The sequence below is a fragment of the Synchiropus splendidus genome, chromosome 1, assembly GCF_027744825.2.
Source record: "Synchiropus splendidus isolate RoL2022-P1 chromosome 1, RoL_Sspl_1.0, whole genome shotgun sequence".
In the NCBI taxonomy this organism is placed as follows: Eukaryota; Metazoa; Chordata; class Actinopteri; order Syngnathiformes; family Callionymidae; genus Synchiropus; species Synchiropus splendidus.
In genome coordinates, this window is record NC_071334.1 from 45,383,611 (window position 1) to 45,403,137 (window position 19,527).

The window sequence follows — 19,527 nt, forward strand, 5'->3', positions numbered from 1 at the left end:
GCAATTGTTACCATGCCAACAGAAGTTGAAAGGAGCACCCCTGCAGAGGTTATAAATACGACCAAATGAGTTCTGCATGCGGCATTCCAGCTTTGGGCATCAGTCAGCTGGAAGACACTGTTCAGAAGGGTGAGGTTAAATGTCACCATCCTATGTGATGTTGTCACAAACAACAATAATCAATGGCTGACTAAAGTACAGACTATTGCAACATTAGCAAAAGAGTCATTAAAACATAAAGTGGAAACTTTTTTTTTTTCATCTTAAATGTTCATGGTTTCACAGCATTCCTTAGTTTCATTTATAAAGTAAGAAAATCTTGAAGCCCATAAAAGCCTTTTACAGTAAAAAGGCAGGCTGTTTTTTAGCGGAGATACCTTATGAACAGGGCCAGAATTTTCTGTTCATATCTCATGTGGATGGTAAATACCAAAAATACATCCAGTTTCTGTCATAGCAATATAAATAATATGTGAATGCAGAACACGACAACCAGAACCTGAAAAAGTGTAAACCAACTTCTGAGACCAAATTGATCTGATCCTGCAACACACGTCATCTTTGTGTAATTGAACTCTGACATGTTTGGTTCGTCTCCATAGCAACCAGCAGACACCTGAGTCCACCCGTTTCACTCTCTGGCTCTCAAGATGGAGAAATACCCACCTGACGCCAACTACATACCGGGGTGAGCATCCACTCCTCCAATAACAGCTTGTGCGCTTCCATCATATGAGATAGTTGTTAACTTTGGTTGGAAGACTCCCAACCTTCTAACCCTTTCATGAATTCATCAACAAGCAAAGTATACACCTCTTGCAATGTTAAGTAATACATCAGTTGCAGACACTGTTATTTTTCATGACCATGGATTTACAGTAGCTTATAAAGTGTTTGAGATGCATGATGGCTTCAGTTCATTATTGCAGTGATAATCCCCACTTAAAAAGCTCATTTGCTGTCAAGAATAAACTGTCAATGAAAACACATAATACAATACACAGTATAATACAGGACTTTTTTTGTTGCCACGGACAGTGTGTTCATGAACCAGCCTTCAAGGTGTCTTGGACAAACATAACAAAAGAAAATGATACAACCGGAACAACAACTATTTTCTAATTACTGAATAATAATAGAAGTGATTCTATTGTGTTTTTGTGTGGAACTTTATGAACAGTGTCCTCGCAGCATTACATGTGCTACACAATTTGAGTAACATCCTCTGTCCTCCAATACTCTGGACAATGTCACAGAGATAGAGTGAATAAAAAATGAAATAATGTCAGTCGGCACCATGTGACCTGTGCCACGCCCGGTCACGCACGCATCAATATGAAATATCAAAATGTTCTCACTAACATTGCATTATCCAATCATGTTGCGTTCAGGTACACTGGCTACATCCCTCAGCTGAAGTACACCATGGGCAAGTCCTATGGTCAGCTTACTGCCGAGCTGCTGAACTCTCCCCCCATGGCTACAACCAACCGTCGGGTGATCCAGCGGGAGGACTATACTAATGTGGTGGCGGAACTTCCTCTGACCACCAGAGATATTCCAGAGAGCCACTCCAAAAAGATGATACCTGGATACACAGGTGGGTGTTGGGCAACTTCAAAAAAAGACATGAGATAAGATAGACTTCATTGATCTCACAAATGAGTAATTTACCGTTACAGGAGCTCTTAAGTGGTCAGCACAAAAACAGAAATAAGTAAATGGTCAGTGCAAACAGGTAGTCATCATAACATATTTACAAATATACAATATTGTGGGGCAACGTGGCGTGGTGTGTTATGGCATTACACCAGCATTTTTCAACTGGGGTGTGAGAGAGTGTCAGGTGTGCCGTGGAGAAATGATCCAGTTTCTCCTCATTCAGGTGGGCGATATGATGACATGAAATCACCACAGTGTGTTGATGCGCTGATCTGTCCGTCAGTCAAAGCAGCGCTGCTGTGGTGCGCCGCGCTCCTCTTCCCACACACTCACAGCCAAGAAGCCGCTCACATGCGCAACTTCCTGCTGTTTTTAAACCTGATGCGCCTCTAACTTGACCACACAACCATGGAGGGAGGGATCCTTGTCACACCCGCGACGCCAAAGACTGTCTGCACCACAGAGCTAACAGAGCTGGCAGATAACGTGACGTCTCACTTCAAAACTTTATTGATACTTATGGATGGTCAAAGTTTGCTTTGTGGTTTAAAAGCTGGCGAAAAACTAAATGCACAAAAAAATAAACGCGCTACAAAATGTGAAGAGAGAAAGAATAATTGTTTTCACGAGACAAGTTCAGGCAAAGAATGAAAGGGTTTGTCTGGAAACTCAAAACTACAATAAAGTCATGCAAAAGATAACTGATACAATTCAAACAGTTATTTAAAGTAAGTAAGTAAATAAATAAATCATGATATATTTTGCCATATTGCCCGCCCCTTTCAGGACACATTTGAAACAAATACGTTTTCTGCAATTTGTTTCTGCCAATAGTCAGTCAAAATAACAAGCAAGTGTCAGTAGCTACAGTTTTCCTCAAATGAATAGGGATTTTCGAAAGGACTTTAAGCATTATTTAATATCTGGGTGTATGCAATGATGATGGTTGACTAGTAACGACACAGTGTTATGATTCTGTCATGTTTCCCTGTTAACCAATGTATATTTTCTACTGGCATAAAACATCCTACTGCCGGTCAATGGCAACAGTTGCTAACCACTGAGTTCCAACAAGAATTCTGATTTCCGACAGACTGAAAATCACTCCGATATGCAGCTGATCATGTGTGTCCTGTACTCTGGCGATTGCTTGACATTTGTATCGAGTGAAGCCATTTTTTGCAGCTACAACATAAGCATGATGTATTTTATAAAGATTAAAAAGTGCATCGTATTATGGTGGTCACATGTCTAAATGTCTGCAGTGTAGTTTCCTCACTTAAGTCTTTTGTGTTTCTCAGGTTTCATTCCAAAGAGGCAGAACTACTTTGCGTGCAGCTTTACAGAAACGTGTCACAAAGCACTGACTGAGTTCTACAAGGACCAACGGACCAAGATCCAAAAGAAGCCTCCAATTCCTCGTGTGGTCAAAAGCACCAACCTGTTCGATGTAGCGTAACGCACACAGACACACACAAAGTATAAGAAATAACTGTAGCGGGATGGATTCAGAAACACGTGGATTTGTTCATTGATCATCTGTTGACCTCATGCACAACTCTAACAGTTTTTAAATTAAGTGAAAATGAAGACCAATAGACTCATTTTGATTCATAACATACATTTTCATCAAGTACCACCTTTCACTCAATTCATTTATGAATTCTTAAGATGGATCTTAATCTTCCACCCACAGGTCTATAAACCCTTGAACACTTTTGTTCCAAGTGGAAAGGCGTACTTCTTGGATGATGATGACCCCCAAAAGTACTTCATCTCAGGTGAGACGCACAAAAGTCAGTGGAAGAGAAATAAGGTGGAGGATTGTGACATGTATTTACTTATGTACGTTTACCAAAAAATGCAAAGCAAATGAATAATTTCAATTTCTTTCCGTGAATCGATCCATTATTTTAATTTTGTGTTTAGTTTTATCCAAAACTTTTAATTTCATATCATACATGTCCCAAGTTATTTTTTGTAAGTAAAATAAAAAAGAATAACTGTTTCTCTGTTAGCGTTTGTTGAAGAATAGGTGACCTTTTCTTCTCTTGACTCTTAAATCAGAAATTACAAATCATATTACAAATCATATTTGTACCTGCGACACCTACTGGAGATTCACTCTTGAACAGGTATAGAGGGCGTCATTGCTCTGTTTCATTCTGTCTTCATCTGAGGGTGAAATGTGCTGGGAGTGGCTGGAGTCCTGCCAGATGTATTTTTACAGACTTGCGTGTAAAGCTGTCTCAAGATTCTTACGATAAGATTGGACGACCTGAAGGTCAAGTGAGGCAGGGTGTATGAGTGACATGATCTGACCATCTCTGATATAAGACAGTCGGGATTGTTTTGACAAACGTAGCCACGGCGGCGATGAATAGCTCATTGCTACATTCCAAAAACTCACCATGCGACTTTTCATAATGGTTTAAAGAAATGAACGGCAATATGAGTTTTCATCGGGATCAAAATCAAAACCGTCAATCGTAGGAATTGTTTTAAAAACCCTGGAATATGTCTTTGAAGCACATAATTTGACGTGCTTCAAATATGTGTGACTTTGAAGTATGTCAAGTACTAATGAAATATTTTCAGGGTAAATGCATGTGATGATGCCATACTCAAGAGGTTGCTTTTTTATGCTGGGTTTGGTGGATGTTTTGGGTTCGAGGAGAAACTTAATGGTAAAATAACACTGACAATTAAAATGTAAACTGACTGCACAGTCTGTACTCTTTTCCCTTGCTCCACAGGATTTACAGGTCATGTGCCGAAATCGCGCTTCCTGTTTGGGAAAGGTTACCCCATCACAACAAAGCAGGCCCTGATCCAGTTTGGCAAGCAACGCCGTGGTCTCCCCACCAGAGAAGAGAGCCCAGACGGGTCAGAGCCCGCCATCAAAGCCAACACCAACATCTACCCCACGAACAAGGGGGTGCTGCCTTCATTCACTGGACACATTCCAGGTGTGTGTCACCGTTGGCCACCTTTCGTTTCCAGCATTCCAATGACTGATTCATTTGTCACCTTCACAGGGTACAAGTTCATGTACGGACAAACCTTTGGTCAGCTCTCTCAGAACGCACTGGAAAAAAGCGGAATCATGAAGAACCGTCTGGCGAATCCAAAAAACAACCTTATAACTACAGGCATATAGAATATGTTGTTTCAAGAAAATGTAGTGACCCCAGATTTTTGAGCCTCTGATCGATGGCACTCTGGAAACCACCTCTGCTCGAGTGAAACAAACAAAACCAGGTCCAGGGTGTGTGCATCACTGCTTTCTCTGGAGCCTGCTGCTGTCGGAAAACATACCTGTCCGGCTGAGGAATTCCCACCGTCATGTGGACATCATGTATCATTTTGGAGCAATGCAGTGTTGGATATAAGAGATAAGAGATACAACTTCTACATCGACATATATCAGTCAAAACAATGCACTGGAAATATTGTTCTACACCATGGAATTCAATACACAAATAAACTGTTAAATCTTTATTGGAAGAGTTTGATTGTCATTACAGGATTTGTTCAAGGTTTCAGGCATGTTTCACATTATTGCAAAAAAATATTTCCCCACAAGCAGCCGAATAAAATACCTGAAGTATTTTATATACCTGAAATAAGTGCGGTTCAAAAATACATAAAAATTGCCAGTGGAAGACGAGATATGACTCTGACCATTTTATCCCCCGTAGTTTAGGAAAAGCCAGGAAGTCATGGTATGAAGTTGACAATTCATGCAGGTGAGGGGTATCATCACAGATGGTCCACGATCACAAACACCAGAAATAATGCTTGGAAGCACTGGAAGACGCTGACGGCACACACGTGTGTTTCTTAAACGCCATTGGTAACACTGATGGCTGACAGGATGAAATGTATTGTTAAGGACTGACTTGCCATACAGGAAACACAAACAGTAACAATAGATCAACGTCACACCTCCCCATTAACTCATGGTTTCAGAACCAGATCATAAGCCGTCAATCATCCAGTTTCTTATTACAGGATGTCACAAGGAAGTGCGGCGATAATCCAAGTGGCCTAGTTTAATGCAAACAAGGTACAGACGTTTGGAGGAAGGTATTTTGCACTTGTGCATGCTAATTGAAAATGTTGCAACCAAATGCCCAAGGAACACCAGCAATGTGTGGAAAGGTTATTACAAATCAGACGCTTTTGAGAATTTCTCTGAGGTTCTTTTTCCTGCATTGTTTCATACTTAGCATGTGACCACTTGGTCATTGAGATTTGAGTAGTTAAAAGCATCATGGGTTCATTCGAATTTATCATTTATGGGTACACTCTTTCAAATCCTACATTGTTTCTATGTTATGGGTCTATAAGCATTGGTAAGGTAGTAAAATTCCACCAACAGAAAGTCACAAAAGCGACAATGTCACATTTTAAAGAAGGTAATCTGCACCGGAAGCACTTGCACTTCCATGCTGAGATTCATGGATGAAATAAAGCACACACAGGGGCAATAGTCGTGACAACAAACAGATTTCTCCAGGCACACTGGTCTAGTCTCTGAATGGATGGCTAGGCTATTAAAGTGTTGCACCTGTGAGAATAGTTTGTGATCACCTGGGATTAAAAGTGTGTCAAACTTTTTGGTGTCAGACAAGCTATATTGCTTTGCTCAATCCTCGTCCGGTGCTCTGCTGCGGTGAGGCTTGGCGTTATGAAAACGGTTTGAATTCTGGATGCTGTTGAGCCGGACAGAATCACTTACGTGACCCTGACATCATTTCAGAATGCCTGTGCTACATATGGGGGCAACACAAACACACGGTTGGTGTGCTAAAATGGTAAAACCCAGAATTGAAATTACAAAAGAAGGAAGAAGGACAGGAATTCCATCACGGTCTAATTTCAATCGTATAAATAATAATGATATAAAAATAATTTAGAGCTCGGCCATTTGAGGACCAGAGGGACACATACAGTACACACTGAAACACTCACATGTGAAGTCCAGTGCTTGTCGTCCAACTGTAAAGCTTTCAGCGGGTGTTGAGACATGTGATGGGCAGACATCAGAAAAACTGCTGTGGATCCTTTCACAGTGTTTGTTTGCTGTTCACACACACCAAAGAAAGGCAACTGCTACCTTAAGTGCTACTGTGTTCAAATCAGCTGGTGGTCAAGAATTGGTTCGATTTCCAACTATAAAAAAGCAGTGCTAGCATCGGCTAGGTTTGAATATGAAGGAAAATATATTTTTTTTGACATTGTTGTGTTCCTGGCTATAAGCTGTCGTGACTGTCATGAGTTATCTTTAAAAAAAACATCAAAATAAAACTTAGCACTCGTCATCCAGGTCAGTCTTGTCTCGTCTTGGTGTCAGAGCCTTCAAGGACTGAGCCAAAAGGCCCAGATGTGACCTGTCCAAACTCAGCCACTGTGACGGTCGACTGCACCTGCAAGCCAATGACAAGATATTAGCCAGTGAATGTAAAGATGTTTTCATTCTTCTCTTACCGTTTCACTTGAGTTTGGGAAACTGTCTCGGCCCGAGCAGAAGTGTCGGCGGCGCCGAAGAGTTTGGCCCAGCGGAGTCCACCTTGGTGGTCGTTCCCCAACTGGATACTGGGTGACACATTTGGGGTTCCGCTCTTGGTCCCCTCTCTACTTCCGCCCTGCCTGCTGTCCATGCTTATCTGTGACCAATTGTCTTCATTGTTCTTTCTCCATTGCTCTGCTTCATCGACGGCCTCAAACACATCCACATCCTGCGGCCACCATTCAGCAATAGGGGACAAAATTTGACTCCTGATTTCCTTGCTGTCTTGAGGCAAACTTGTCAACAGTTCTGCAGCACAGCACTCAGTCTTCATCTGCCTGTCACACTGCAGTTGTGGCCAGCTGGTAGCTAACAGGGCAGAGCAGGGCGGTGGCGAAGAGACGCCCAAGGCTTCAGAACAAAGCTGTTGGCTCTGTATCAGTCGCGGCTCAAGAAGCAGGTTGAGGTCAAAGGGTAACACAGAAAGGGGCTGCAGCAAAAGAAGAAGCTCCTGGAACATGGGCTGACATCGATCCAGGGACATGGACAGGAAGCCCCAGGAGTGGTAGTGTGATGTCACAACATCTGTGGGAGGCAGTAGAACTTCATTAACTTGAAGAATATGATGAATATGAGTGACGGATCTAGGCTTCAGAAAAAATGCTCTCAAAATTCACTAACTGAAAGTGCATTTTATGTCATACCCAGCCGTTGATTGATCTGATTTCTACACCTTGGTTCCAGTCTCCGGTGCCAGATGGTTGTTCCGCATCCCCCGGTAAAGATCCCCTCAAGACTAATTGTATTGTGTTTCTTTATATCTTTCGATTGTGCGTGCCTTTTCTGCCACTTCCTTGGGTATTTCCTGTCCTTTTCTATCAGCTTCGAGCTTCGTGTGAGATTGTTGTACTCACGTTTAGTTTTCTCTTGTGTCTTTGAATGTTCCACCACCGAGCACCTTTCTTTGTGAGTGAGGCTTGATTGTAATTCGCCTCTTTTCTGTTTCAGGTTTTTCCCCGTCCTTGAGTGTTTCCCTCGCTCCGCATTTGGTGGCGACGTCTTTAGTTCCTCCTTTCCTGTCTGTGTCCTATTATTCTTCTTGTGTGTTGTGTATTTAAACATTGTTAATTGTAACCTCGTTGCTTCAAGTCTTCTGTGAATCAGCTCCAATGTTAGCACTTGGGTCTGTTCCCCTGAGCCACCATGACATTTTACCCTTTATTTTTGATCTACATTCATTTTACCTATTTAATCCAATTCCATTTGTTAGCATTTGAAATATCATTGACAGCAGGTGGAAGTAGAGGTTTGTAACACACAGGCACAAATTCAATCGCCTGTTCTATGTCCCATAATTTCTCCCTTTTCTTTTTTTATCTGTAAGGGTCTGTAAGGTTCTCACCTCTAAGACTCAGTAGATGAGTGAGCCATAATTCCAATGCTCTCAAGCTAAGGCAAAACACATGGACAACAATTAATAAATCCACTGGAAAGGTTCTTGACATCATTCCCAGTCAAACTTGTTGCTCACTGACTTCAGCAGGCCCATGACGAAGGCTCGCAGTCTCATGCAGGAGCTGGTGAGCTGGGGGCATTGCTGGATCTTGTAGACCAGACTGGAAAGGACCTTTGTGGATGGACCTGATTTCAAAGAAGGAAAAGACACGTTAGGTAGGAAGGTCAGGCATCTGCTGTAAAGCAGTAAATTATCATCTGCTCTCCAAGATTTCTGAATGTGGCACCAAACCAATCCTCTACCAGCCCAATAACATCTACTAGTCTGTTTTTATCCACCTGGTGCTAATTCATCTCAAATTTCCTCCTCTCACAGTCCCGTGAAATTCCATGCTATTCTTCACAGGAATTCCGTAACATACCAATCTTAGTCGAGACCTCCACAATGTTCCAGCAGTGGTTGCGACGCTGACCGATGATCAGATCCAGTTTGTGATCCCTCATACCGTCCTCTAAAATGTTCTGTATCGCAGGACACAAGTGTTCGAGGACCAGACCACCAATCGTAGGACTCCAAAAGCTGTTACCCAAACGCATCTGCCACGTAAAAACAAGTCAAACCAGATTGTTTACGAAAACCCGAGTGTATTGACTCTTACCTTTTCTTCAAAGTCCCTGCTGCTGCCAAAATGTGCCATGATCAAATCCACTGCCCTGCTCACAGACCGCAGCAAACCTACAACAATGGTTTGGATGAAACAGAAAGATTGTATTTTCACAGTGTTCCATAGATGTTTCTCAAGAGGAAAACTCTATCAAATGAGGAAAAATAACGCCTCTACTCTGATAACCAGTGTAAAACTCTCACAAAAGAGGCTTTTCTACTATGTCTATATTAATATTAGGTCTATTATGAATGCAGCCTGGGGTCACGAAATGGCACTGTGGAGTGTCAGATGGCTGCCAGATGCAAGCACCAGCTACGTGACTCTAGCAACGAGTCCTTGGTTTACGTTTGACAATGATTAGTGTTTGAAAATAAAGGTTTGTATGAAACTTGTGTGTTTGATCGGCCGCTCTGTTGAGCAGGAGACGCACTTCAACTCAGATTCCCGACTGTTTACCAGAAAACTGATACAGTGTTGCATCTTGCCAGCGTCATAATGAGGGAAAAACGATTCTGGTTAAAAATATCTATTTTATCTCAATATTTCTCATCAACTATCTCAATATTTAATATCGTCATGTAAAAATTGCGCTATATTTCAGAATTATTTTTTCCCAAGCCTTAGATAGAGAGCTCTTTCTGCTTTCGCTGAAATAGATTTACTCATTTGTTTTAGTTACTAGTGCCAACTGCCAGGCGGAGCAGCTTCTCAGTCATGACATGAAGGTGGCAGGAACATATATGAAACCTTCACCATGATGGATTGTTCCAGCATAACCGAAGACACTGCGATGAACCATCCGTGAGTCTCACGCTACACTTGCAGTAGTGTCTGTCTACTGACTCTAATCTTTCCTTCCAAGAAATCGGCAAATACTGTGACTCAGGCTTAACTGACAAGGTCACAACGGAGGACCTGTGGAAATAATTGAGAAGATTCTCAGACTATATTGTCATATTAATGTAGTGTAAGTGCCTCGCTTTCATTCAAGCTTATTAAACTCTGTTTCTCTGAGCCTTTTCTGTCATCCCTGGAAGTGCACAGCAAATTCTTCAAGCTTTCTGATGCTGCCTGCAGAGCTGCACCAGTCAGATGCTGCGCTGACATCTGCTCTTTTTCACATCATCGACACAGCGTTGCATAAAACACAACGATTGTCTTTGTGGTAAATTATTAGGTTGCATTGCCTCTGCAGACTTTCTTTTTCAGTGTGGTGCTCAGGGAGGTCACACACACACACACACACACACAGGCATTGGCTGCAGAGCAAAGAAATCAGCCAATCATGTGTGAGCAGAGTTATAAATAGGTCATGTTTGAACGGAAGCCCCTTCAGGGTATTGAAAGCGCTGCTGAAGCGCTGCGTCTCAGAACACAGCAACCATGATGTGACAAAATCCCTCCTGCAGCAGGGTCACCTTTCATGACGGCGCTATCCTCCAACTCACCTCTCCTCTGAAGGTGGCTGATAGACATCGACTCATAGGAGGTTTCGGGTGAAAGGCAGAACTCGGTGGGCGGCTTGTCACTCTGGATCAGTGAGTCGGTGTTCTGGTTGCTCTGGTTTCTGTGTAGGCCAGATGCAGCTAAGGAGATCAGAGAGCCCAGAGAGGAGAGAGGAACCACGGAGGAAAGGGCAGCAGAGAAGCTAAAGCTGGAGTCAGGGACGGAGTGAGAAACTGGAGGCTGATGTGGAGGGTTTGAGCTTCTTGTTGGGCAAGATGGGATCCGCTGGTGGGTTTCTGTAGTGAGAGGTAGAGTTGGTGGGGCGCATGGTATCGAAGGATGGTTGACCACACAAGCCAGTGGTTGATCTGGACTTGGGTCACGAGTCTTGTAAGTTGGTATTTGGACATGCAGAAGCTGATTTGGGGGTGACATCATGTTTAAAAAGGGGTTTGTTTTGCCCGTGCTGGCTTGACTGCTCACACGCGTCAGCGCTGGTTTTGCTGTTAAACAACTTGGATTGCACGGACTTTGTGGCTCTTTTCTGGAGCGACTCCATGTGTTCCTCCGGTTGAGGCACACAGGACTCGGGCTGCAGGTGGAGCAGGTATCGGAGCTGGATGGAGCTTCGAGGAAGATGGGCCACTGAGAGTCAACGGGTGAAGCCTCCGAAGAATATCTTTTAGATTTGAACCTCCTGCTGGGTTGAGAGCTGTCCTTCTGACTCATGTAGCGATCCAGTAGGCAGCCCAAGTGTTGAGCTGGAGCAGCAGGTTTGGTTGGTGGTGTGAGAACAATGGGTTGGATGGGAAGAGAGTTTGGTCTTTGGGGTTTACCGCAGCATGACCCCGTCCTGCTAGAGGGCGTTGCTGTTCATAGAAGAAGAGGTTAATGTTAGACCAAGACATGTTGTAAGGCTGAATAAACTTGGATCGTACCATTCCTTCCAGCTTCCACATCTCCATGCTCTTGGTGGCTGGCTGAAGTCCTTGTGTCCAGATAGGTGGGCATGATGGAAGTGCTTTGGATGTTGTCTTTCCCAGTTGAGGTTGAGGCGACCTGGAAGTCATTCAATGGTGAGCCCTCAATCTGCTCAGTCTGTCGGTGCTGCTTTTCTTTTTCCTGCCAATCACAAATGCAAGAAATGAGTATATAAATTTGAAGCCCAAAAACATTCATCATTAAAACGCAGAGTTATACGACCGTATTACCTTCTCAAGACCTGTGCGTTGTCCTGCTTTCTTGAGCGTGCAAGCATGAAAAGGATTGGTGCTGGGACCCTCTGGGCAGCTGGCCTGACTGGACCAGGCTGGACTCGGGGACTGGGACGAGAGGTCACAGGTCACCAGCTTGTAGTACTTCTGCTGAGATTCCATGGACACGGTAGCTTGACTTTGGAGACACGCGGCGAGGTCTGAGACCTCCAGGGAAGTGAGACACGGTGCTAACGGGTCCAGGAAGTTTAGATTGCAGTTTGAATCAAAATCCTGAGGAGACCAGTATGAAGAAGATGAGGGCTGCTGTGACTCCTCATTTGGTGAGGGGTACACCCTTGAGTCATCCTGATGGAGCTCCTGGTTGACAGAGTGGACAACAGGGTGGAGATTAAGGAACACAGATCCATCAGGAGAGTGAAGATCGGCCGGATTGCAGAGGTCCAGAGGAACTGCGGGGTTGCTGCTCCGGTTGTAGATCGTGCAGAAGTTCACCAAGATACCATCAGAACTGTTGGAGGAGCACTCGCTGACCTCCTCCGTCAGACTGTTGGAAAACAGCTCCGGGGAGTATTTGTGTGGACAGCAAGACGTCGTGTTGTTACAATGTGTGTCCGCGAGGTGTCTCTCGCACCCCAGCATGGTCCCCTCCTGACCCCACTCACCACTCAGGTCTCTGTGAGTCAACAAATACCGCCCCTCATCGCACGTTTGCGGCCAGTTGGGATTTCCATGTAGCACAAAAGACGAGTCTTCATGATACCTATGGAGGTTGTCGCCATCACTGTCTTCATCTTCCTCGTCCAGCTCTCGAGTTGGGAGGAAGGAATTGTGTGTCCTGACATTCCCTCTTGCTCTGCAGCTTTCGTCTTCAGGTGATGAAGTGGAGTCGTACCTGCCGCTGCTCTCGCTGGCCCCCTCCTCCTCCGCCCGGTCCTCGATCAGACTGCTGTAGCTGCTGGAGAAATGCTTTTGGCTGCTGGTGACAACACTCTCCTGCTTCAGAGTCTCCTGCTCTGGGAGAGACACGGCTCGCGTCAGACCTGCCGAGCACAACCGACCAGGTCTTTTGTTGGAGGTGTACACGTTCTGGACAGGCAACTGCCATGTGGGAATAGGAAGAACGGGAAAGTGGCAGGCAATGAGGGTGTCGCCGGAGAGTCCAGATGATCCGATCATGCTGTGGTGATGAAGGTCCGCATCATCCTCAAAAAGAATCCTTGGAAAAGAGAAAATCCTGTTACTTACTAATGTGAAATATTTGGATTTATACAATTACCGTGTAGATATGAACTCCAACTGACTCCAACAAGTTTTTTTGCCCAAAATATCTGTAGAATATTCTATAGATAAAATGTTTTTGATGCAAAGCAACAGAGTTCCCTCCGATTTCTGGCTTGAAAAAAAAAAGAACTTTATATAACAAGATGTACACATTGTATAGATATGACTCAAAATGACCATTTTTTCCATTTTCTTTTTTTAAGGTTTAAGGTCCTTTAAAGTTTAAGTTTAGTGAAAATGTATTAGGTGTGCTGTGAATGGAAGTCTTTGGGCATCGAATCTTTGTGACCATGTGAGCATGTTTTAAATCAGTGGTTCTGAACCTTTTTGATGTCGGGGCCCACCTTTCCCAGAACACATGGGCCCGGGGCCCATTCAAGTAATAGAACTGATTTATTACTCTTGATTTCATTTGTGATCGATAAACATATCTAATCTACTTTTCTACTATGTAAACAAAACAAAACCTTGTGAAAGGACATGAAACCATGTGATCATCACAAAGATATTTATTTGTCCTCGAAAAGTCCGACCAGCAGCAGAACCAGGTGCAAGTTATGTTCATCAAATTTACTGAAGAAAAAAAGAAAATAGGAAAAAAAAGGAATAAAATTCGTAATAAAATAAATATAATAAAACCACGTCTAAATATTATAAGATAAACATAATATGTTTTATTCAAACTCGAAAGAAGATATAAGTAAAGTATAAATGAGTATCGCCAAAAAATGTTCTAATTAATTTTCAAAACCTTCACTTTTTTGATCATTTTTTCTTTCCAAGAACTTCTCCATAGTTAACTATCACAGATTTGCAGCTGTCAAGTCAATTCGGTGACACACTACTGCCACCATATGTGGCTCATGTATTAAAACTGAGCGTCTCACAGCCCTTTAAATATGATGAAGCATTTTTGTGAATTGAAAAATGTTTGCTTTCAGTTGTTTGGAAGGACAAGAAATACTATTAAAATTATCTTAATAACTCATTAATGTTTGTATGCTGCTGTAACAACTCAAATTTCCCCATTACCCCAGAATAAAGTCACTCTAATGTAATCTGAAATTCAACATTTCAATAAAACTATCCATGCAAAAATTTGAAAAAAACAGACAATGGGTGAAGGCAAGAAAATCCTATGAGAAACAGTATATTTAGAATTGAAATGGTAATTTGCAAATTAAAAAAAAGAACAATTTCTTTTGTAGTTTTGCGCTGACCTTACATGGGTTGCATAAATACAGGCAAAGGGCCACATTTGGCCTCTGGGTCGCAGTTTGTCTGCGTCTTTTTCAGGGTGTGTTAAGTAAAACGCCTGAAAATCTCATCACTTAATCGATTATTCTGCATGGCTCCAATAGAAGAGACCTCCACCTCAGAAGGCTTTAAATTCCAGCCCTATGACCGATCTTTCTCAGATTCAGATTTGCTGAATGGGTGAGCAGAATTTCCACAGTCAGCTGTGGCTGAATTCATCCATCGATCACCTGGAGGAGCCCAAACTTGAGCAAAGCTTTAGCGTGTTCAACGGTGTTATTAGGAAACATTAGGTGATTCAAAGATCACACAAACATAGGAAGCACCAGTCTGTACTGTCAAAAGTGGAGTGCTGAGTCCTGCTGTGTTGTCTGCTTTAACTGTTGGCATCAGTCAGGCATGAGCAAGTCCTCCCTGCGCTGTCTCTCTCTGAAACTAGGGCACTGCAGAGATGCTCCTCCAGCTCTGCTTCCTCTAAATATACTCTCACATCCATCTTTTCTACCACAGTCCCACACACTTTCTTTCATTTTAACCAATCACACCGCGCATAAACCACATAACACTCTCATGGAGAACACTTGTCCACATATTAACAACATAAAAACAGCATATTTTCCATCCAAAGACGCAGACCACGTGCATACAAATCAAATACTTGACATTAAGATCATTACTTGACATTACCTAGCTAAATTACTGTAGTTGTTAGCATGTAGATGAGTATATGTTAGTGAAGAGTCTAGATTCCACCCTTTGTTTTGAAGTGTTCCGGATTCCCCGTCTGGCCTGGATGTAAAAACAACCTCAATATGTGTGGGGGATCTAATCCTCTTTACGGTCACACTGTGACTACCAGCCATGAAAGAGTAAACACATCAACAAGCAGGGGCCTGCGATGGCAACACCATTTTCTTGTGCAAAAACTATTTATATTTAACCTCTTCAGGGTGGCTGGGTCTGCAGATCTGCATAGAAGGTCTGATCCTGAGGAGTTCCAGGTCAAACGTCTCTAAAAGGGGAAGATGTTGAATAGCATCAGTGGCTGTAGTGAGTCTGAAGCAGATGACAAAGCTCCTCGTGTTTTTTAAGACCAGGGAAGCAGTTTATCTTGAATTTTTCCTTCAGAGCTTTTTCACTCAGCCATGTTGAAGAGGAAGATGAAGAAGAGCACATCAGTTTGTGATGGATATTTAAAGATTTTCAATGGTCACTTGTCTCCCAGCACACAGTAGATTTTCATGTCATTCTCTCGATTGGCCCTAATAGTCATGAAGAGATGAGCCTGGAAGAAGAAGTGCTTGAGCGTCAGCATTTCACGGGTTCAGCACAAGTAGGCCAATGTGACTGTGCGGACTGAGAATGACTAAGAAGGAAGGCTTCTGTGGTGACGGCGCAGGAAGTTCCCCAAACACGGTGAGGCACTGGAGCACACTTGAATGGCTTTGATGACTTCAAAAGATCTGTTGGACCAAGTCAGTCGTCTCACAGGGAGCATGAGACTGGTGGTTTCAATGGGAAGAAATGGGTCAAAGTGTTGCCGTGGAAAGCAGTGATAAGCTACAAAACTACCTCTCAAACCACAACTTGACGGATTCTTTTAACAAATTCAATGTATTACAGTGAGTGATTATTTATTAATTTATTTTAAAAAAATAGATTCTGTGTATCATATCTACAACAATGCAGGTGAGAAGACCAAACAAACTGACGAAATATTGAGGAATATTCTTCACTCAACATGTATACCATTATTATTCACATTAAGGTTTACTCCACGGTGAAGTCTTTGCCTCAAGATGGGCAGATGTTTTCAGATTTTGGACATTGAGAATCAAAGCAGTGACAAAGGAAGAAGCCCAAGTCTTCTATTCTGAGCTTTTGTTCCGGTGGCAGATGAAGGACACTAGGGTCTTCAGTTTCCAAGTATTTTGAGGGCTCATTTGAGAAGCTGATTCATACGTCAGAGACCTGGAGAAGAGCCCCTACCATCCTCGGAAGAAAGTGGATTTGCGTTAGTGATATTTGACGATTGAGTGTTCTGTGTTATGATGCACTTGAATCTTAGTGAAGCATGAAATTCCTGATAGAACCTCAATCTTTGATTCGACTAAAAACATTTTGCATTTAAACCTATTAAAGTGAATTAGTTGCGTATGTATTTCATGGTTTGTGGTCTGAGCTGAGTTTACTGAATGACCTGACAATATTCAACGTCACTTAAAAGCAACAGTGCATGTGACAGTGTATCCGGGACGTATTGTGTGTTGTCATGATAATTTATTGTTGAATTAAATTTTAAATTATTCGTTTCGTCCTCATCTTCAACCACAGGACAAGCGTTATTCATGTATTCATCATTTCATGACCAAGACATGACCCTCCCCCTACATACTATACATGAATTTAACTTGTTCCACAGACAAAAGTAAAGCATTTCTCCACAGCATTTAAATTCACTTTCTATTTTTCTACACAATAATTTACGCATGTATTTGTCCTCATAGTAAAATACAAAAACACCTTTTCCAATTTTGAGGAATTTCTGAGCTGCTCATGAAGTGTCCACATCTTTTTTCTAGTTCACATTTAATACCCAGTTTCTTTCAATTATTCACGCAATATTGGAATCCAATATACTTCAGTCGTGTAAGTGATCTTCCATCTTAAAAGCTAAATCAGTGAGAGCAGGGTCAGGTGTCAGCTAACGTGCGTGGTTGAGAACATGGTAAATGAAGCAGAAGGAGCTCAATCGGGACACGAAAGAAAGCAGCGTTCTGACGGGCGCAGCAGCACAGCAGTCACGCGGATTATGTGTCAAGGCGATCGTTTCCCAAACACTCACACCGTGCAAACATCAAAATACCTGCGCAAGCATCTTCTCATGTGCACTTTCACAAATAGGAATGTGGTCAAATTTCCCATGATAACATCTGTACTTTCCAGTTTAATTGAGAATCTAAAGCGATTACTGAGTCGTTGATGTTCAGAAGCAGTGAAAGACACTTACTCGCAGTCTTCAGTCACGTCCTCTTACGGGGTCACTTTGTTGTGTCATCACAACGATCCTCCATCTCGGAAAAAAAATGTTCAAAACCAAGCCAATATCTGACGTCACGATAAAACAGTCGGCTACATCATGAGCGCGCAAGTGAGGAGCGGTGAGTACCGACGGGGTGACACCGGTCCGACACCAAGATCCGGACAGAAGCGCTTCTGCACCCCGCGAGCCGGAGGAGGCCTGACGTCACGGCGCCTCCAGCCAATGAGACGAGAGCAGCCATTGTCACTCAAGGTATCCATGACAACATGGAGGAAACTAGATCAGCGCCGAAGAGATTTAACGAAAACAAAAATGAGAAATCCTTCATCGGTATCATTTTAAGTATATTATTTATATAACGTACTTTAATCGTGTGCTATATACTAAATTATTATTTTGCCATGGGGCAGCAAAACGATTCAAGAATGACTTCCGTTGTGTCTTGAGTTCATATCTACTTGTTATCTATAACAGCTATAGTTGTTTGTTAATTATTAAATAGAATCAGACCCAATATTTATAGAGCTTGTGAAGCATAATCTGTGTCTTACCTCTTCCATTTCAGTTGTATATTCTTGTCGACCATTTTTGACTCCCTTCATATCTCGCTTGCATGTCGTATTATTTATGATAGGAATGTGGTCATGAAACCTCCTCTCTGTGCGTTTCACGGCTTCTTGTCTTGAGAATTCAATGTTAACAACAAGTTATTTTTGCAAAACAAACTTGCATCGCAACTGTATCGCTCAATTCAACAGTTGACCAGTTATTTACTGTATAGCCCAGCTATATTGCCATGGGAGAGCAAAATGTCACACAGACAAATATTGAACAAAAACACAACATATATTTGTATTTACATCATACACAATATCTACAAATAAATATGAAACAACAGCTGACAGGCATTGCACGGTATTTATATTTCTCATTAAAACATGGTGAGGTTTACACAGCCAAAGATACTTGTACTGTCATACTTATCAACGTGACCCTAGATGGAGGTGTGTGGCTGCTCGCGTGGCCTTTACAGCTTTGTTTTTTCGCCTCCGCACAATCACATCCGATTACTAGTACCTGATAAGCTCTCATGACTTCTCAGATGGAGTCACAGCATTAATGTTTCGCAACTTTTTGGCTGATATTCAGGTGAGACTTTGATTCATGAAGGGGGTGAATGTAAAGAGACGCATGGAGGTTCTTTAGCTTGAAAGCCAGAAAGAGCAGATACCTCTCCTGCAGAAAAAACAAAAACAAAAAACATTTAGACATTAGCCATGATTTCATCAATGCTATGCATCAAAACGAATGTGCACAGTACAATGAATTGAGATTGATACTGTCAAACATTCAAGTTCACATTCACACATAAATCAAATTTTTACTTCAATATAAGGACGTTAATTCACCTGCAATATTTGGTTCCACACTCCAGATGTTCTCTACAGCTGGCACCGACAGGCTTCATGCTGTTCCATCTCCACAGCAACGATCTCTTCGTCCTCCGTATTAAACCGGTCCACTCGTCTGGGATGGGCAGCGAATCCACCTGGGAGGGGCAAAAGGCACTTTTTGGAGGAAAAAGGAAATGACAATCACGCCTTTGCCTGAACAGGACTCACCTGTGTGGCACAGACCAGCAGCATCAAAATGGAGACGATGATAACTTTCTGCTCGAGAGTGCTCATCCTCTCTGCAGAGCAGGTGCAGCTCGAAGGCAGCGAGACTGCAGGGCCGTGGCCTACCCTCCGTATTAAAGGCGTTAATTGGGTTAGGGAGGAGCAGCCCACTGATAATAATAAGTCATGAGTTTCCCGGAGTGTTAAAGGTTTGGCACGGAAGTGGCTCTAGGTGTTGCAAATGTCATATCGGTTTCCAGTAGCAACTGGGGGCAAGGGTCAGAAACACTGAAAGGAAAGTACTCTTTACCCTTCTCACCATGAGAGATTCCACGTGGAATCGGTTGATCTGCACATTCATCAT

The 19,527-nt window shown here is 42.7% G+C and overlaps 3 protein-coding genes across 3 annotated transcripts; 1 reads left to right on the forward strand and 2 right to left on the reverse strand.

The window, feature by feature from the left end:
• Window positions 1–7: 7 nt before the first annotated feature.
• Window positions 8–5,163, forward strand: fam166b (family with sequence similarity 166 member B). Its single transcript, XM_053874253.1, has 7 exons — window positions 8–129; window positions 603–688; window positions 1,392–1,600; window positions 2,964–3,112; window positions 3,359–3,443; window positions 4,419–4,631; window positions 4,701–5,163. Exons 2-7 carry the CDS (start codon window positions 651–653, stop codon window positions 4,820–4,822), a joined length of 816 nt encoding a protein of 271 aa, XP_053730228.1. The 5' UTR covers window positions 8–129; window positions 603–650; the 3' UTR covers window positions 4,823–5,163.
• Window positions 5,133–17,693, reverse strand: LOC128764470 (AP-4 complex accessory subunit RUSC2). Its single transcript, XM_053874189.1, has 10 exons — window positions 17,512–17,693; window positions 11,958–13,179; window positions 11,685–11,868; window positions 10,749–11,615; window positions 9,292–9,368; window positions 9,055–9,229; window positions 8,713–8,818; window positions 8,580–8,626; window positions 7,156–7,762; window positions 5,133–7,094 (listed from the first exon to the last, which is right to left on the reverse strand). The coding sequence occupies exons 2-10, from the start codon at window positions 13,137–13,139 to the stop codon at window positions 6,977–6,979; spliced, it is 3,363 nt and encodes a 1,120-aa protein (XP_053730164.1). The 5' UTR covers window positions 13,140–13,179; window positions 17,512–17,693; the 3' UTR covers window positions 5,133–6,976.
• Window positions 17,694–18,746: 1,053 nt separating this feature from the next.
• Window positions 18,747–19,232, reverse strand: LOC128752195 (liver-expressed antimicrobial peptide 2). Its single transcript, XM_053853144.1, has 3 exons — window positions 19,167–19,232; window positions 18,954–19,093; window positions 18,747–18,780 (listed from the first exon to the last, which is right to left on the reverse strand). The coding sequence occupies exons 1-3, from the start codon at window positions 19,230–19,232 to the stop codon at window positions 18,747–18,749; spliced, it is 240 nt and encodes a 79-aa protein (XP_053709119.1).
• Between the last annotated feature and the right edge of the window lie 295 nt (window positions 19,233–19,527).